The sequence below is a fragment of the Cyphomyrmex costatus genome, unplaced genomic scaffold (assembly GCF_001594065.2).
Source record: "Cyphomyrmex costatus isolate MS0001 unplaced genomic scaffold, Ccosl1.0 scaffold60, whole genome shotgun sequence".
Classification (NCBI taxonomy): domain Eukaryota; kingdom Metazoa; phylum Arthropoda; class Insecta; order Hymenoptera; family Formicidae; genus Cyphomyrmex; species Cyphomyrmex costatus.
Window position 1 is genome coordinate 1,070,762 of NW_017280156.1, and position 19,375 is coordinate 1,090,136.

At 37.8% G+C, this 19,375-nt stretch overlaps 1 protein-coding gene across 1 annotated transcript in view; it reads right to left on the reverse strand.

The window, feature by feature from the left end:
• Positions 1-9,464: 9,464 nt before the first annotated feature.
• RhoGAP100F (Rho GTPase activating protein at 100F) overlaps positions 9,465-19,375 on the reverse strand; it is a 52,673-nt gene continuing 42,762 nt past the window's right edge. The window contains exons 8-20 of the mRNA XM_018546924.1: positions 17,378-17,624; positions 16,713-16,973; positions 16,205-16,363; positions 15,957-16,120; positions 15,033-15,381; positions 14,732-14,950; positions 14,138-14,526; positions 13,847-13,979; positions 13,641-13,760; positions 13,386-13,546; positions 13,070-13,262; positions 12,620-12,879; positions 9,465-9,931 (exon numbers count right to left, since the gene is read on the reverse strand). Coding sequence (XP_018402426.1) covers positions 9,605-9,931; positions 12,620-12,879; positions 13,070-13,262; positions 13,386-13,546; positions 13,641-13,760; positions 13,847-13,979; positions 14,138-14,526; positions 14,732-14,950; positions 15,033-15,381; positions 15,957-16,120; positions 16,205-16,363; positions 16,713-16,973; positions 17,378-17,624 — 2,982 coding nt within the window. The 3' untranslated portion in view covers positions 9,465-9,604. The remainder of the gene's footprint in view (positions 9,932-12,619; positions 12,880-13,069; positions 13,263-13,385; positions 13,547-13,640; positions 13,761-13,846; positions 13,980-14,137; positions 14,527-14,731; positions 14,951-15,032; positions 15,382-15,956; positions 16,121-16,204; positions 16,364-16,712; positions 16,974-17,377; positions 17,625-19,375) is intronic.

The following is a 19,375-nucleotide window of genomic DNA, read 5'->3' on the forward strand; positions in this document are numbered from 1 at the left end:
AAAATCGTTTTTCGTGATTACAATCTTGATAGCGTATATGTCATCCTTGTATAATTATTATAACTGATATTATAATTAGCAATCTGATATATTTGATATAAAAGAATTGGATGACGTTGTTACTTAAATTTAATGAATTTGTATCCGTTTGCAATATATTATTAATCCGTTTTACTCGTAATTGATTGGGTTTTGTATATTTTCGTGATATAATTTACCGTTAGTTAATAAAAAAAATTATGTAAGAAACGGGATATCTTTAATTTTCAGAGTACTTCTAATTATATAGAAAATAATTCTATTTTGTAATCCCCGATATCTCTGGTTATTTATTGTATTATTGTACTTATCGTTATGCTACTCTCTCATTTTTGGTCATTTCTTATTTTCCGTTACACTTGCCGCGAATCACTTGAGTGGAAAGAAAAACTTGAATTACGAGTATGCGAATAGGAAGGATCGATCGAAAATAGTCTTAGATTTTCGACGGTAATTAACGTCTTGCATATTTCCTTTCAGTGTATGATACATTTAGTAACTGTAGTTGCACATTCGCACTATATCTTTGAGTTTCGATTAACAGAGAGTTTACAGCTTGTCCCTAAGCACTAAGAATAATCAATCTTTCCCCCCCTCCCCTCTTTCCTCTTCGCGCGATTATGATCGATAATGATATTGTTGATGCAATGATATAGAGTGTTTACGGGAGAACGAACGCACCTCTGTGTTTATGTATGCTTAATGCGGCTAAACTGATGCAGCGATTCATACAGCGCAGCAGGTATGGGAGAGATTATATGAAAATGATTGCCGCGAATAGTGATGTTTTCGCGAAACGCGAGCAATGACACGGTCGTAGGAATGGGGATCGTCGCCAATCGCGCGAAGATGACGCTCGTTGTCCTCGCGGAACGTCGAACGAATCACTTCATTTTTCTGGATTTTCCACGCGTATTTTCTTATAAAACTGGAAGAAGTAAGTGAAGTAGAAATTTCCGATCGTCGAAACGGTTACATGCTCGGTTCCGTCACGTAAACTGGAAGTCGTAGATTTGTGCGAGCTTATACGTGCTGGATGAAGCGTGGAAACGAAAACGAAGATCGGCGCCGAGTAGAGTATTAGTGACATAATTTAGAATTTTATTTGTACTGGCTCTCGATTTAACAATAAGTTCAATCCAATTCGCATTTTACATCGCAAGAGTATGTAGAAATTCGGCCGCGGCAATAATTCGTCATTGTTGATGTTAGATAATATACAGCAGGATTTTGATCGTAGGGTCGATGTGCAAAAATTGGCTTGCGGAAGTTGATATGCCTCTGACTGTCTTTCCTTTAAAGATTAAATTAGAGAAGAATATTTTTTGAATATTAGGAGAAGCATAAGTATTTTTATTACTAAAGATTCCAGTGGCTGCAGCTTTCCATGAAATTTTTTTTTACGAGAAAAATTTAATAAGTGTTAGTTAAATCATCAAGTTTTGCACATCGGGTCTGCGTCTTCACTACTGCTTGATAGGTAAACAAAAAAAATAGAATAAGAGGATACTACGTAGCAAGAAAATAAAAATAGATAATTTTTGTTCAAGGTACAAGACGTGCTTCCCGATTAACTATCGGGTCTAGGTCGAAGCTGCGACTAATTCTAAAAGCGTGTTTCTCGTTCGTCTCGACCGTACGAAACGCAATTCACTTCTCTAATAGTTAATACAGTGTGTTGTGAGGCCCATTTCGTTTTATTTATTTTATCCCTAACGCACTTCCGCTCGCTCTCCATCTTCTCACGATCCTAAATACAAATCACGGCATATCGAGGGCTCGCTAATTCTCTTTTATGTTCGTATAGGCCCATCTATTTTCCTTTGTCTAGAAAAAGAAACATGTCTTTTCTCTTTGTTTCTCTATGATATGTAGGACGATGAAAGCTTTAAGGTAATCCTATGACCTAATGATGCCCCTGCTCGATAAAAGATGGAAACAACCAGACGTACGATCCACTCGATTATTTTCATTCTCGCACCAACCGTGAGAAAAGTCCTGAGAAACGCTACTTCGAACGGGGATGGTTCCACGTCGCTTAAAACCCTTCGAATTAAGACGTAATCGTTAATTACACTTTTAAATTCTTAAAGGAATCTTGATAACTGTCCTTTGTGCAGCTTTTAGCTTAGTTATATATAAATATTAGATATTACTTTATATATATAAAAGTGAAATAAAAAAGACAAGATGACTCTCATAACTTTATTGAACAAGTATATATCACTGTAATTTTCGAAGTAAGATAAGATATTAGTCAACATTAATGTTTTGCGTAATTTCAATACGTAACCATCACGTTCGGAGCATCGTTTGACGATCTCTCCGGCATTGCTCACAATTATCTACAACTCACACGTTTGCCTAAGTTAGGATGCATCCTAGGTGGGATATGTGTGTTCGGAGCGATTTCGAATGATATACATATTTCAATAAGTACAACACGAGAAAAGCTACGCTCGAAAATACAGGTGTACATATACATGACTGTGTGTGCGCGCGCACGTGTGTATGTATACATGTGTGTGTGTGTGTGTATATGTATGTGTATGTGTGTGTGTATCTATGTGCGTGCCCCGCTTCCTCTCTAAAGTCTGTTGCGAGTACGCGATTCAAGTCTTATTCACGTGACAACTGAAACTGAAATGTATTATTTACAGGCAGCGTCTTCGCGCGAATCCCTCCTCGACCTCCTCCTTTCACACACGAAAAATTCTCCCGAGAATTGCGCTCCGCGATTATGTAAATTATTATTATCGCTATTATGTACAGCGTCACGTGTCTCGAGAAACGCTTCTCTCGGGGAAAGGAACGTCATCTCGACTTTTCTCAAGCTTGAGAGAAATTTTCGCGAGAAGAGGTGAAAACGTGATACTTCTCCGTGTCACGGCGTATAATTGCACAAGGAATATTGCTGGTTCCAACCGGAAAAATTTTAAATATTTACACGTGTTAATATTTGTTAATTCATTGAATTAAAATATATTCAACAATTACAAAAGATTAGAAACGATATTGAGAGTCAGGTAAACATTTCTAGAGAATGTAACTGCGGTAGCTTAGAAATATTTAATATTATACAATGATTAGTAAATATTACGGATACGTTTAATGCAAAGGATATTCGTACGTATTGCGTTTTCACCATCGTCATTTCAATTTCCTTCGACATAAAAATTGAATGCGATTGCGTCCACAGCGAGACGGGATGGCTACACGCTTATCATTAATATTCCGATAACTATCAGCTATTATTATCTGTTCAAGGTCATTGAGCACCAAAAAGGAATGACAGTATATTATTACATTCTTTTTTCTGCTTTACTTTTCCGGCGATTATTTACAACGCTAATATTCTCTACATACGTCGTGTCGCGATCGGTGACTCAAGAAATTCGACTCTTCTGCGATCTTCTCGCGCATCTTCGGCGTACGGAAAGTATTCTCCGCGAATCGCCCGGCATCCGGAAGGACGAAGGAAGAGCAACGTAAATCGTAGCCAAGCTATGCTAAAAATCGTCCCGAGGTTTTCTTTCAAGCGCCGCGCCCTGTCGATCGTTCTACAACACGAAAAATTGGAGGCACTGGCGATTTTCTCGGATTTTCCTCAGATCTCGAAAATCTTACGATTTGTTCAAGTTATACGTGGGATTCCCCCGAGGATACCACCGTTATTATCGAAACTAAAGATACGCGACAATGATCGTTGCAAAATACTTTTTTCCCCGTCGGCTAAGCTAACCGCATTCGCGATCGATCCATCCGTATTTATACGAGAATTCTCTTCTCTAAATTTCTTTTTTAATAAAACTACCATGAATATTAATCCTCTGCCGATCGTAAACGATCCCGTTTGTTTGGAAGGAATCGGAAGGACTTGATTGACACAACGAATCCTTTCGCTTCCTTTATGAACAATCGATTATCGATGCGGATGTAACATTAATCAACCTCGCGACGATTCGATGACTTTGGGAAACAGCTAAAACTATACGTATAATGTACAAGTGTTAGATGTAGAGAGTTCGATAATTATAGCTCATTTATGTACGAAATTTATGGTGTCGGAGCGCGGAAGAAAAACCGATGCGCCCCGCTAAGTTCTGCTTCTAACTCATAGAAAAATCATGAAAAAGTTTTTAGTTTTTCTTTCTTTCTCTTTTTCTTTCTCTCCTTATCTCTTTTTGTTTTTTAGAAACGTTTCAGTATGACAAACGTGGTCCATCGTATATATATTTATATGTAAATGCTAATATCCAAAGATCCAGTAGACTTGTATCTACGACGTATTAATGTTCGAGAATATCTTATAATGTAATTATTAATATCGCGTGCGGTTACATATAATTTATATAAACAATATATGTGCAATAGCAATAGTATATTATTAAGTTAGAAATATATTTGAAGTTGTGCGCTCCATCTCTTACAGCGAAAACTTGATTTGTATAGGCAAAAGCTTTAGCGTTCTTTAAAAATAATAAACTAATACGTTGAAAATAAATTAACTGCTGAAATAAGATCTAATATATAGTTACATCAATCTGCCTAAAATATTGAAATAAAGTAATAAATTATTATTATCATATTTTTGTCACTACATTTATGATAATTAAAATTTTGTTAAAGGTATAATAGATTTTATAAAAAATTTTCGATTCAATTGTCGATAAAACTGTGCTCTTTATATATATCGCGATTATCGATTTATAGCATAAAAAAGAAACTATATCTAATATATATATATATATATATATACATATATAAAAATTCTTCTTATATAAACGTGCTTGCAAAACCATTCAATCGAGACGAGTTCTAAAGTCGAATATACAAGTCTCTGGATCTGTTTGACGCGAATTTCTTCGTAAGTAATAATAATAATAATAATTTGTCGTTCAATAAAATGCAATTGCACGAGAGAATCAGGTAATGCGAGCAGGTTAAAAAATTATATTTGTATGCACACTATGCCCCTTGCTCGTTCATTATGTGTCCCATTATTTTTATATCATTCGACACCTACATCATCTTACATAATCGTAAGCAAGTCCTGCGAAATTTCTAATGCGTGACTCTCTTGACTGACCTTTTTTCTCTCCCCGCGAATTTTGTTGTTACGCGTATCTTTCCATTCTTTGCCATTTATCCTAATCTATATCTTTCGTATCGTATTCATAATGAATTCATAATGAGAGATTAGACTCGACAGTCCAACGTGACCAATTAATAGCGTGAGATTGGAACCTTTCCTGTTTCCTATCTATCGTTTTTTTCTTTTTTATTGAAGGAAGAGATACGAAGGGGAGAAAAATGATAAATAAAGTGTGAGGATCGCGATTGTGTGGGAAAGTCGAGAGCACGATTTACTGCGTCTGTTTGCCGTTCCTGTTTCTTTGCTTAGCTCATTATGTCCAAGGGGTTATTCTGCACGAGCGATACAAGGACTCTCGAAGGACCTCGTGTTACATCCAGTCTATGGCGCGCACGAACAGAGGGATATTTTAGAAAAATTGTTACATTATTGCGTTATATATGGGACGTACGAAGATCCCTATGAGTAATATCCCCTAAGCTTCCGCTATCCTGCCAATCCTTCGGTCGCGTTTGTCACGTTTTCTCTTCGTCGATGGGGAGAAACTCACAAAAAATTGCACACCTTATATTTCGTAATGCTTCACCGATAATTGCAAATTTATACAGGCACATATATAATAATTATCTTAAATATCGTTAAATATTCTTCTTGGATATTCTTATAGAAAATGTTTTTTTCGGTAAATACAGAAATCTGGAGATCGTTTTGGATATTTAGATATCTAGTATCTTAGATATCTATACTTTATAGAAACGTATCGTCTCAGAATTTCTGTAAATTTTAGTAGAGACTAAACGTGACTCTCGCCACCATTGAAAGATTTTAATTAATTTCAGATTAAGAATCCGCGTCCAGCGGAAGAAACTATCTTAAATTAATTCACTGGCCATATCCTGGACTCCTTTCGAGCGACACGTATCGCGGCTCGTTAAGTCTTGAGTAATATGTATATATATAATGTGTATGTATATAATGTATATAATATATATGTACGTAGGTATAGGTATAACATCAGTCAATTATATAAAATTGCGGCAGTGTGTTTTCACGTATAATAGTCAATGTTGAACATACTCTCATTCTCTTTCTCTCACTTTCTCTCTCTCTCTCTCTCTCTCTCTCTCTCTCTCTCTCTCTCTCTCATATAATCAATTTATTACTAAAATCAGGACGGCGAGGAACACTGGATACCATCTTTGTGTCTACATCTATCCTTCACGGTGTATTAAGTTGATCATATTAAAAAGCTAAAAAACCTCGTGTGGGTGCTTATGTGTGTTTAATCATTATAGAACGTATAAATTCTGAAGCACAAGTAATATCGTAAAAGATTTCATGTTAAAGATTTCTCATCAAAGGCGCGAACATCGTTTAAACACATTGACGAAATAATATATATGATACACATAATTTTCTTTCTACTATTCTAAGAACGCTAAGGTAAGGTAACGTTAATGTGTTATATACGATAAATGACAATATGGTTTGTATTTACTTTATTTAAAGTCATTATTCAATTCCTCTACGAGCAAGTAGAAACGATAGGAACTAATTGACACCTTATTAATCTGATGTGAGTCATTCTAATTCAAAACACACTTGTGGGACACCTGCGAAAATGAACGAAGACTAATCAAAACATCGTACAGTATCGGAGCAAGATTTACAATTGAAAAAATTTTACGCAATGTGGACACAAATTGCAATCTTATGACCTCTATAAACAAAGTTTGAAAATTCGCAACATTAATTGTGAAAATAGATCATACTGAATATATATTTTATTCGAGTCTCGTGAGCATCCGTTGATTCATAGCGAATAATTTCAGTTTAGAAAGAATTGTTTCGAAAATAGGAAAAACGAAGGAATCGCCGATCGATTTTTGCTCGCGGCTTTCATTTTTGCGCGAAGAGAAATTTTCGCTTCATTGAAAAATACATTCCTAAGTCCGCGGGGAAACGAAAGAGGACACCTCGGTACCCGGCATTCACTCACACGCAGGCACGCAAACACATCGAACGACATTCACACAGTCTGGGGCTGGAAATACAGCTAGGATTGCGGCTCGTATATGTATACATATATATGTACACGTTAACATTCAGCTATACAATTAGTCTCAGTTTCGCGGCTACTTCAATTAAAACTTTACCCCTCTCTCCGTCTGCTCTCGCCCCGCGCCGACTTGCTCTTCGCCCTAAACCCTTAAATATTCTCGCGCGATAACGCTAACTGTGCGGAAAGATGTAATTACGCGGATGTGTATAATATCTATTTATACGTGCGTGTTTATACTGTGATTACAGTGCTTCTTTTTCTGTTTTCTTCATCACGAATCAAGCCACGAGCGAGATCACGCGATAACGGTGTATTACAGCGATAACTATGACAATTAGTTGCGATCGGCGCTCGTGGCTTCGCTTCGGATTTGTAGTGCATGATTTCATCGTCGCTCAATCGTTCCCGACAATCACGGCGACGACGGATGCGTCTACATTTAATTCTTCACTTTTTTCTCCTAATCGTTTGTTATCTTAATATTAGTCATTCGCGCGTCTCTCCCTTCTCTCGCGCTCCCATTTGCTCACTCTCGCACTCTTCCTCTCGTTCGATCGTCGTTTCACAGTTTTAAACGTATAATAATACTGGCTATTTTTTTACTCGTTTTTACGTTCCCCTTTTTAAAAGTATAGGTAATTATCCGTAGCATTTCTCTCTGTTTACTCGTAATTATTATCATTTTCGGTCAGTTCTTCCCCGCGGCTTCTCCCCTGCATCTCCTCTTCTAACCATCCGCAACCCAATCTCGGACAATCGATCGCCCGGTATTGATACAATAGCCAGTTGATTGCCCGATACTATATCTATACGCAAACATGTGTCCAAACGAATCCGCCTATGTGTCCTATTGTCGACATATAGAAACGCCGCCATGTCCTCGCGCTCCTTTCTTCTCCAACGTATGTATAACATCTTTATGTATATTATGTATATCTAGTTTAGTTGTTTGTTTGTTTGTTCGTTTGTCTGTTTGTTTGTTCAAGTATCTTTTTGGTTTCTGTATACGAGAGCTAGCTAATGCTACAAGTAATAGTTTTTTATCAAAAGCACACACGTAATATCGTGACTAGTCTACGTATGTATATATAATATGTATATATAGTATATCGCATATAAACTGATTATTATGTATGCCACGTGCGCCTCTCTTCGTTGACCGGCTCACTCGCTGAAGTTCTGTGTGTGTGTATGTATATGTGTGTGTGTGTGTGTGTGTGTGTGTGTGTGTGTGTGTGTGTGTGTGATGCGTGTGCGTTCGTATGGATCGTTTTGATGTCAGTAATGTCGACGATGACGACGCGGAGGGACAACGTTCTTCTCTTCTTCTCCTCCTCTTTTTTTCTTTCCCTTAGTGGCCCAGAAAAGGGCATCGAAGGCAAGGTATGCGTGATGGATCCATCTGCGATCTAACATCTGCTTCGAGAGACCATTACTTGAAAGGCCATTACGTGTTCTCGGAGAAACTCCCGTGACATGATGGAGAATTGAATATGTGTTTGAATTATTTGAGTCGCTTTCCCAGCAGTAACTTTTTAATGACGTAACGTAAATTGTCTTTAACTCCTTACGGTACTTGTCTTCGGTCCAAGTTCCTTTTGACAGAACGATATCGAATCCTGATTCATCTTCATACGACGAATGATCGTAGTATCCACGTCTCTTCGTTTAGTTGCTCGACTATCTTAGTAGCGCTTTCATTTTACGGCTATATTTAATTACATACAGTAATAAATACTTACGTATCGCATTTTATTTCTTACGAAACTTAATTTCGATTAGAAGAGGCGATAAATCCAGACGTAACATTCGAGAGGGAGAAATTTACTATCACTAGTTATTTCACTACATAGCAGAGCTCCAGCATAATGTAATAACACTCTTTCTCTGACCGAGCTAGATCATTTCTCTATCCGCTTTTTTCTTTTTTCTTGCTCTCTCTTCATTTAACTTTAACAACTCTTCCTCGCGAGCAAGCATACCCAACATAATAGACTGGAATCAATCAAAAACTACCGTAACCTTCGATTGGGGTGCGTAACGAAGATCCTTATGAATCGAATAGCACCGTGCGAGACTTTCGTCCAGATCACTTTAACATGCTCATCCTATCTCGTATTTCGAGCTAAACGATCAGCCCTGATAACCCGAAAATATTTATGAAACGACTCTCTACAAAATTAACAATTTGAATGAAATTAACTAAGTCGCTTTCTGCAAATTCGTTTTATTTTCTGAGTCGATTGGACTAACTTTCGGCTTGTTCTTCTGTCAATACGACACGTACGAATTGATGAAGCAGCCCTCATATTTGTTTGCATTCTTGAAGAATCGTCATCTCCGTGGCCTCTCCGCTATACTCTCCAGTTACTCGCTACGCACACTCGCGCGACGACGGCGGGTTACAATTAGTGCGTCTTGGGTATATGCTGATGTCGATCGTCATCGCTCGCTTCGACGTCACCCTCGACGCCTTTCTCGCCCTCCTCGGAATGCTGGGGATTACCCTCTTCGGTGTCAACGCTGCTTGTAGGTGTCACCTGCTCGACGCCAACGCCCGCACCGGCGCCGACGCCGATGCCGCTTGACGTACTCGATGTCGTCGTTGTCGTCGTCGTCGTCGTCGTCTCGTCCATCTTTTCGTACCCCAAACTGCCCAGGAGGCTCTTGTTAATCGGCTCTGGCGAGGCCTCTGACTCCTCGCTGCTAGGTGAACCGGGAGACGAGACTATCACCTGTGTGAACAAAATGTACCCACCGTCAAGGTGCGTCGATTAGTCGTGCTCGACGCTGGATACGGTTGGAATTCATTAAGATCGATCAGACGTTTCGAACTAGGTATATGGTATAATAAAAAAGAAGAAATAAAGAAGAGGAAGAGAGCATAAAATTCATATGTATAAAAATAAATGTTTACAGCCTGTTTATTATCGAAAGTTACATAATTAATATATTTCCTTTATTTGCTTAAAATAATGTTTTTAAACTTTCTCTTGAAATGTTCGAAACATTTGATCAACTTCTTGGATGATACTGTATATATTCTCTGGCACGCGGTAGTTTCCAACCATAAACTCGATAATACATAAAACTTGTATGTAGGGACCTATACCGGTAAAAATTCTTACAAACTGCAACATTACATTTCATTTCTTGTACCTTTTCTTAAAAAAAAAAATAAATAAATACTTGAATTATATTGCGAATGAAATCTAATATGTTTCTTCAAAGAATATTTTCAACAGTCTGCGAAATCGTTTTCAAGTCAGCTTTGCGTAATTTCGCGAATACCAGACAGTCGTGGAAGTAGAAATGCAATTGTGAGCATACGCAAAAATATGTGCTATATCACAACGTAGAAAAGTATTTACAAATACTCGGCATGTTGGTGACATTTAGATCGTATAAAACGTGATGGCATGAAGGTAGAATGAGAGAGTTACATGAATGATGAATGTTTCTCTGATATCTGAATCGGGCCATGCATGTGACAACGAACTAAAGGCGGATGTACAGGATAATGAAAACGATAATAACGATGATACCTGTGCAAGAAGCGGCGTCTCTGTGCTGTCAGCGGTTTGGTAGAGCCGGCAATTTGCGCTTGCTCTGAAGAATACGTGCCCAAACGAAAAAAGATAAAGAAGACAACGTAAATTGTTATTATAATAGGAATGACGTTGAAACTATATACACAAAACGGAAATCATATCCCCAATATATGCCCGTGAAAGGTACAGAAATGACATCGAGTTATCGAGACATGCATTTCGCATAAATGATACACATGAAATATATGTTATACATAAATCTGTCAAATTTATAACGCGACATATAATGATTAATGATAATAATAATAATGAATGATAATGACAAACCATTTCGGCTATTGTATGTTTCTCAGAGTAATAATTAACTTATTCTTGACAAAGAAAGAATTTTTCAAAAATAAATTGTTCTTTTCTAATTAGTTTATACTCTGAATATTTTTTTTTGTAAAAAAAATTTCTATTTACATAAATGGATATAAGTTTTCTTAATTAAATGAATCATTATAGTATTTCATTTTGTAATATTTTTACTTTGATTACGTATAATTTTTTAAATTATTAACAAATGATCGAACTTTGCAAATTGCATATTCCTCGAAACATGCCAAAATGTTTACGAGTGATAAATGGAAGGTCTTTGATCGAAGTCTCATTGTGACTGAAAACATGTAAGCAGGGCGAATCAATAATTACTAAATGGCGTAGATTCTATTTGGAAGCGCGCCGCGATTGCGAGGATGTTTGCGAAGCGAACAAAGAAGAAATAGAATCGGTTATACTTTGTCTACCATGCTGTTCAACAACGTTTCAATATGCATAGAATATGAGAAGAAGCAAGAATAGAGAAAAACTTACAAGGAAACCAAGTGTCTTTCTTTGATTTTGATGAGCTTTAAATGTTTTTTAGAAGGAACATATTTTTCATAATGTATCTTAATACACTTTTAAAGGGTGGAATACCTCTTAGAAATTTTCGGTTTTTTTTCTCTCAAAATTGAATATTGTCGAAATTGTAAGAGTTAGAAAAAAATTTCAACAGTCAAAGTTTTTCCTCTATATTTTACTACATAAAAAAAATAATATAATGTCTGAGTTTAAAACTATTTAGAATTTAAAGTAAAGATGTATAACAATAAAAACATTTTTGCACAATCGATTTTTAGGAGAAATTTTCATAGAAAATATATTCTCGGTGATTTGCCTTCCGAGGGGTGATTAGCGCTTTTAATGATTCTTTTTAAATGTGGAAAGAATCGTATATATGTAGGACGCAGCCGGAATCGAACTCGGATCTTCACAAGTCGATGCTCAGAGCGTGAAACTATTCGCGTCACCAAACTAAATATGTATAAAAGAATTTAGCTTTTATATTCTTGAAAACATTATAAGCTCGTCACAAAATCGGAGAAGAACAATTGGGTCATTCTAATCTTGTATATAAGTTCAAAAGATTTATATATTGGCAAGCGTCTTCTCGATCGATTCTTCTGGTTCCAAAATTTTGAATTGCTCAAGCAAATTTACGTAAATATGCAAATTCGCGGAAACCAAAAGAATCAATGTAGTTGACCCTAAACAGTATAAAATGTATTACTTACATAAAAGTATTGAGGAGACACACTCTTTCTTATCCATTTAATAATGATATTATTGGTCACGTATATTCTTAAAGTCTCTATGATACTAATCTACATTTCCTGTATTTAAATCTTCATAGACAGTTCAAGGTAAATGATCTTAAATATTTGTAATTCAATGAAGCATATGTAACGAAAGAAAAGGCCAGAGCTTGCTCGTTCACTGTTTAGGGTTAACATTCCCTGGACAACAACGACAAATCGTGCGAAAAATGCACAATTATTGACAACCTACCTGTCGAGGCTTGACCGGTGGTGGAGGACGAATGGAGGGTCCGAGGACTGCGGCTACCGTAGTTTGGGGTTGATGATGAAGTGAGGGTGGCTGCTGCCAAGGCAGCCCTGTGCGTCCCAATGTTCCCTGCAGTTGCACATGTTGCTGCAGCTGCTGCTGCACTTGCTGCTGCGCTTGCTGCAGATGCTGCTGACTGCTGCTGCGCTCGACTACTGGCGTAACTCGAGGAAGTGTTGAACCGACTGAAGAAGTCTTCCGAACTGTCTGTGAAATTAGCTACTAATTACTCGGCTCTTAGCTGATGATTTCTTTAACGTACATCAGTAACTAAACCTAAATGTAATAATTAGAAGAATATTAAGTATATCGATGTATATCAATATATCATTGACTTAAATTCATGAGAAAGTAGATTCTTTTACGTAGATTCATGAAGAACGAGTACATTACCTGACTTGACTGGCCAAATCTCCAATAAATACTTAAGCACGGCGATTGGTTGTTGGAAATCTAGTGGAGGTCCGTTTTCTTCTGAGTGTAACATCAATACCGGGCCGAAGCAAACGGCAAGGCTTGCCGGTGACATTTTATTGCACTGCGACACTACCATCGCCAAATGATCCAGCAAATAAATCAACGTGCACTATTCAATCAATAACATACGTTATTAGAATCTGAATTAGATCGTGAAGCCTTGTTATATTTAATCTCTCTTTCTCTGATTATAATCAATGTGTATTTAAAGTAAAATTTTGCAGATACGTACCCTGTTGACCTTAGGCAAGCAATCTAGTATACTAAACATAAGTTTAGCGTTGCCCTGCGGGTCGTCCGGCAAACAGACGGCCAGTGCATCGACCATCATCTGGTAGAGGCACTTCGTGAAGAGAGGTTCGGGAAGTTCTCGCAAATAATCCTTCAATACACCTGAAAAAAAAAAAACGATCGTAGTTACAATCGGTTACTTCGTGTTTGTCTCAGGACGGTTTTTCTTATTATGTGTTATTTTGCGATATATTACCTGTAATGACGTTGATGTCTGGCACGTTGTCGGGTGACAAGTTCACGGACCGTGCATTCCTCTCGAAAGCTTCTCTAAGTATCCTCTTCTTGGTCGCTGAACCGCAGAGTCTGTACAAACCTGTTGCACAAAATAAAACAACGTCCTTGTTACGCACATACATGAATACTTACAACTCGATGTTTTATTATTTGTTTGGTACTAACCGATAATGTCAAGTCCTCTTCTCTCTACCTCTTCGACGCAACGCCATACGATAATTGGAACATTCGGGATTCCCATCGCTAAAGCTGTGGAAACTCCACCGGGAACTCCACCAGTCTTGGTTTCTCGACTTACCTAGTTAATTCGTACAAAAGTAATGGTTATTACATTTTCAGATTTAAATGAATTATCAAATTAATTATTATCTCTATATAAACAAATATTAAATCTGCACAACTTTGGCTAAAAATTAAAGATTGATATAATTTGTCATCATAAGAAAAACAGCTTACCACCGTATCCAAATCAACTCCGAAGAGAGGCGCTACCCTCGTAGCTAAGGATATGACCGGCAGACCCCTTCGACGGAAAGTTTGTTGGGCATCAGTGTATCGCAGTTTTAAATAAATTGTGCCACGTGGCTCGACCTTGACAGCCAACTGATGTTCTGGCGATTCCTTTAATAGACTCGCCAAATGCACCGATCCCTTGTAACAAAGTTTGTGCCTGTACTGAGGGTCCCAAGAATAAACAAGCAGATCCAGCTGCCGATTGCCTACGAGATCCAGCTCGAAGGTTTCGTCCCAGTCGAACATCAAATCGCCGGTTCGTACTACCGTGCGCGCTTTATGCACCCTATCACACTCCAGTACGCAGTACAAGTCTCTTAAGCCGCAACTAGCTATAATTTTTCACAAATTAATATAATCATTAAAACACAATTATTTCATAGAGCGTAATGTTTAAGATTGACAATTGCAACATTATAGATACGTATTTGAGATTAGAGTGTGGAACAAGTGTAGAAAAATATGATAATTATTGTATTGACATTTGTCGATCTCAAACGACGTACAAACATATACTCTTTATTTCATTTAACGTACCTAAATTCGGCTGACCTGAGGGAGTGGAAGGTGTAGTGGCGGCTGACGAGGTCGTAGTCGATCGGAGACCGCGCCCCGCTAAAAGATGGACCGATAACAATCCACTGACTCCGCTTGCCAAATCACCGCCAGTCGCCTCTCCGAGCGAGCTCAAAAGCGAGCTCGTCGAGCTCGGAGTGCCCACAGTCGGAGGCTTCTCTATTTTATACTTGAGGAATTCTGTGAAATGAAATAGTCTTTTAATACTCTCAATTTTACGAAATGAGGCGGTAGACAGATACGCGATAGACTGTCTAATCACCCGCAGGATTAATATCTAGCAGTATTTGACCCTGAGTTCTGGTAGGCGTTGGGGTAGGTATGCTCCTCGTTGACTCCAAATCCAACAGGTTCCTGATCCTTCTGACCGACGTCGCCCGTTGGCTCGCGGAGCTGGTTAGTGAAGCTTTCTGGGCTGCCAGCGATGTACGTGCACTCGAAGCCACCGAGGCTGGCCTCGGATTCGTTGTACCGCGATGACACGTTGAGCTAATCGCCGTTGACGCTCTCAGATTCGCAAGATTGACCTGTTGAGCTGAGGCTGATCTCGTTGACAAGCGATCAAGCGTAGTCGAAAGCGGCCTGTATGTACCGTAACTGCCGTAATCGCCCTACATTAACCAAAGAGAGATATAGAATATTTCATTAACATGCATTTATAGCTTTTCAAGTATCATGCTTGGTTACAGTAATATTTCAATATATTAAATTCAAAATATATAATTTAAATGAAAAAATCTGTCAAAAGTAGTAATATTTAATCTACATCTAAATTCGAAACATCTAAAAGCTAATTAAGTAGATAAACTTATTTTTTTATTGTCTTTTAAAGTATTAATTGATCTTTTGTTTGATTTTTATCTAAACTATTTATCGAATTTTGATTGCTTAATTAAACAGACATTCAAAAAATTATAAATGAAGCTAATGAGCATGATATTGAGTGATAATAAAAAATTAACATGCATGTAAATTCATTCGCTGTATCTATCACATTATTATTCTTTATTCATTTTTATCTTAAGAAATTGGTTCCGGATTTATTCAAATATAAGCTATGTATATATTAAATTATCAAGAAAAACAAAGGTAAAATCTATCATTCTGTAGTTATTCGTGGCGATGACAAAATTAGCAAATCCGGTCGATTGTCAGAGCTCTGAGCTTACTACGATTTCACGTTTACCTGATTGACCGCTGCATGAATGTTCTCGGCGCTGTATGTATAACGGGGTGGTCTACTTGTAGTCGCCCTGATCTGTTCGTACAGGGCGCTGGTACTCGGCGTGCGGCTCAGCCAGGCGCGGTACTCGTCCGACGTGAATACACTCGGTGAGGACGGTATCCTGCCTGTTTATCGGCACGATCAGTTTGCATAAAGTACAGTTCCATCGATTGCATTACCGGTTATTGTCTTGATTGTCTGACGCTTACCTCTGTCACGCCTGATGGAAGGCAATTCCGGCGCTGATAGTGCGCCGTCGCTGTCCTCTTGATCTATCAGGCCCGACGCGACCGTGCTGAGGCCCGATCTGAGACCAGGCTGCTGGGGCAACGTCCGACCGCTTCGTGGTAGTGAATTTGACCTTAAACCTATAGAGAAATCTTCTGACTTAAGGAGAAATATATATATATAAATTCTACCAGGGGTGTTAAATGCACTCTTAAGGCTGTTATAATTCTCTGTTATTCCTGTGGATTTACATAGCGTTTATTAATATACAGTTATATTCTTTGAATATTCCAATTCGGCGATTATAAAACAAACTCTATTTTCCAAATCTATATAAGGATTTCTAATTATAACTTGATAGACACTTAGATATAAGTCGAAGAACTAAACGCTTACTATTCGACTTATCCCCATGAAAATTGATTCGTAGAAAGATATTACATCGAAAACACGAATATAATTTAATTTCGATAAATTGTTACAACTCACCTGAGGAACTCTGACCGATTTGTGACCTCGATAGGGTAGCTAAATGCGACACGGCGCTGCTCTGAGATGGATTGCTCATATTATGCCTATAATAATAATACGCTGATTTCGGCGAACTGGAACACGTAGCCTCGGTGTCGGAGGCATAATCCAACGACGGTCGATGCCGCCTCGTCAAGGTGCCGAATTGTCCTTGTCTCTGCGCGGCGGACGTAACGTCAGTCTGTCCGTACCTTGGGTTGTAACGCAATGCCGACGTACCTAATAAATAACGACACAAAATACTAATTATTAGAATATAGTAAATGTACCTATTATCATAAATGGAAAATATCAACTTCGCATTTTAACTTATTCTAATCTACATATATTTTCCAATTCTTTCGACATATTATCTATCTCATATTTCTTTAGATCTTCTCTATAAATCACATTATTATTGCAAAATAATAAATTAAAAAAATGAATAAATTACGAACATGTATTGTAAGGAATATAACATTTTAGAGACGTTTAACGATGTAATTTTCATTGAAGGAAATTTCCGTGTACACGTATTAAAAGACCTCAGGAGATAGTGAGAAAGGGAGAAGATAGGAGGAAGAGGGAGAGGGGAAGAGAGAGAGAAAGTAGATACTTCGATGATAGGTAAATTCATTACGGACCTGATTTCAAGCTAGATCTAAGAAGGGTATGTCGCGCCGGCGTCGTGATGCTCGTGTAATCGACTCGGGGTAGGTGCTGGTCGGAACCACTCCTCGGCATGATCCTTCCGCTTCCGGTGTGCTGGCCATAGTAATGGGTCGACTGCGCGGTTTGGCTTGACAATCTGCCACTGACCGATTGCATTCCACCACTCGACATACGTCGGCCGTTCGTGGGTATCATGGGCCCCGTGTAGAAAGGGTGTACCTAATCGCATGATCGCACAAACTCTTTGAGTATAATTCATGTTTTCTTAAAGTAGACGGTTCCATAGGACGCCTTAGGTATTAGGGGGTTGCATTAAAAGCCGCCGTTCACGTTTAGATGACTCTAGCTGCATATGCTGTAGTTAGAGACATATCTGTTACTTACGTCATTTTGAAGTATGAATTAACATTTCCCACTAAAATTCAGTCAACAGACGCCATCCTTATTTACACATGTGCTTTTCTATAACTGAATTAAAATGGAACGCGATAAGTTGTTTTTCCGATGTGTACTTCTACACTACTTTGATTTGAAAAAAAGTGCAGCTAAAATTCATCGATTGCTTGCGGAAACTTATGGTGAATGTCTCCATCGGAAACAGTATGTAGAGACTGGTTTCGATAATTCAAAAGTGGTGATTCCACGGTCACAAAGCAATGCTCTGTATTTGATAGAATATGGAGGGTGCCGTGTATTGTGAGCTGTTGAAACTGAACGAAACAATCACCGCCAAGCGTTATCGACAACCATTGAAGCGTTTGAATGATAATTTGATGCAAAAACGATCATTAATTGCATCAAAGATGATTCTTCTCCTGATCATATTCATGATAACGCTCGGCCCCATGTTGCTATAACTGTGAAATAAACACTGATGGATCTCGAATGGGAGATTCTTCCGCACCCAGCGTATTCTGTGGACTTGGCACTAAGCGATTATCATCTGTTCCGATCAATGCAACACGCTCTGGAAGATACATACTTCCGTAATTATAGCGAAGTCGAAAATTGAGTTGCTGAATGGATTGACTCAAAAGACAGATCATTCTTTCGTCGCGGAATTCAACTTTTGCCAGAAAAGTGGCAAAAAGTCATAACTTCCGAGGGAAAATACTTTGATTGAGGTATTCATATATTTTCTTATTGAAATTAATGCTCAAATACAAAAAAAACAGCGACTTTTAATGCAACTCCCTAATAGATTCCATTAAAGTTGCTGATCGCCGTGACTCTTGCAAACATTCTTCTTTCTTTGTCATTAATTGTAATTTATTGTCAATTATAAATTTTTGTACATTATGTATCTTTAGGGTTTAAATTCTTACAAAAAAAAAACGTCAACGGCAATTACAACGATGTCTCATCTTCTGCGATCGATCGATTACCTTTTGTTAGCGATGCTTATAATATGATTTATGTAATAAAAAAATAGATAGAAAATAGATTATAATACACAAAAATTAAAAATTTTAAGAGAAATTTGAATTTTATAGGAAAAATGTGAATCCATGTATTAAATATACATACAAATTTGTTAACAATATTATAAGCGTTAATTAAAATTTTTAAGTGCAGTCTTTGATGAATTATTAAAATTTGTAACAGCTTTACAGAATGATGCTGAGCAAAGTGCTGGCAATCGATAATCGACCGAACGCGATAACGCTAGCCATGACAATGATTAACGTTATCTAGAACACAGGCACAAAACGCAATCGAAAGAACGAACGGACAGCAAGCTTGCAACAAGGAAACATAAAGTTAGGGTTCACGTCGCAAACAGCGGCAGGTGTACGCGACTTCTACGGTTTAAGAACGTACATAAATACCCGTTAATTCGCGTTACGCTTTTTCTAGGCAGAACTCGTTAAACGAATGCACTGGTGCACCATCGAGAGTACGACTAAACATTTCTCGTTTTGTTATTTAACACTCTCTGTAATCGTTTCGTTTATTAACTCTTAAATACA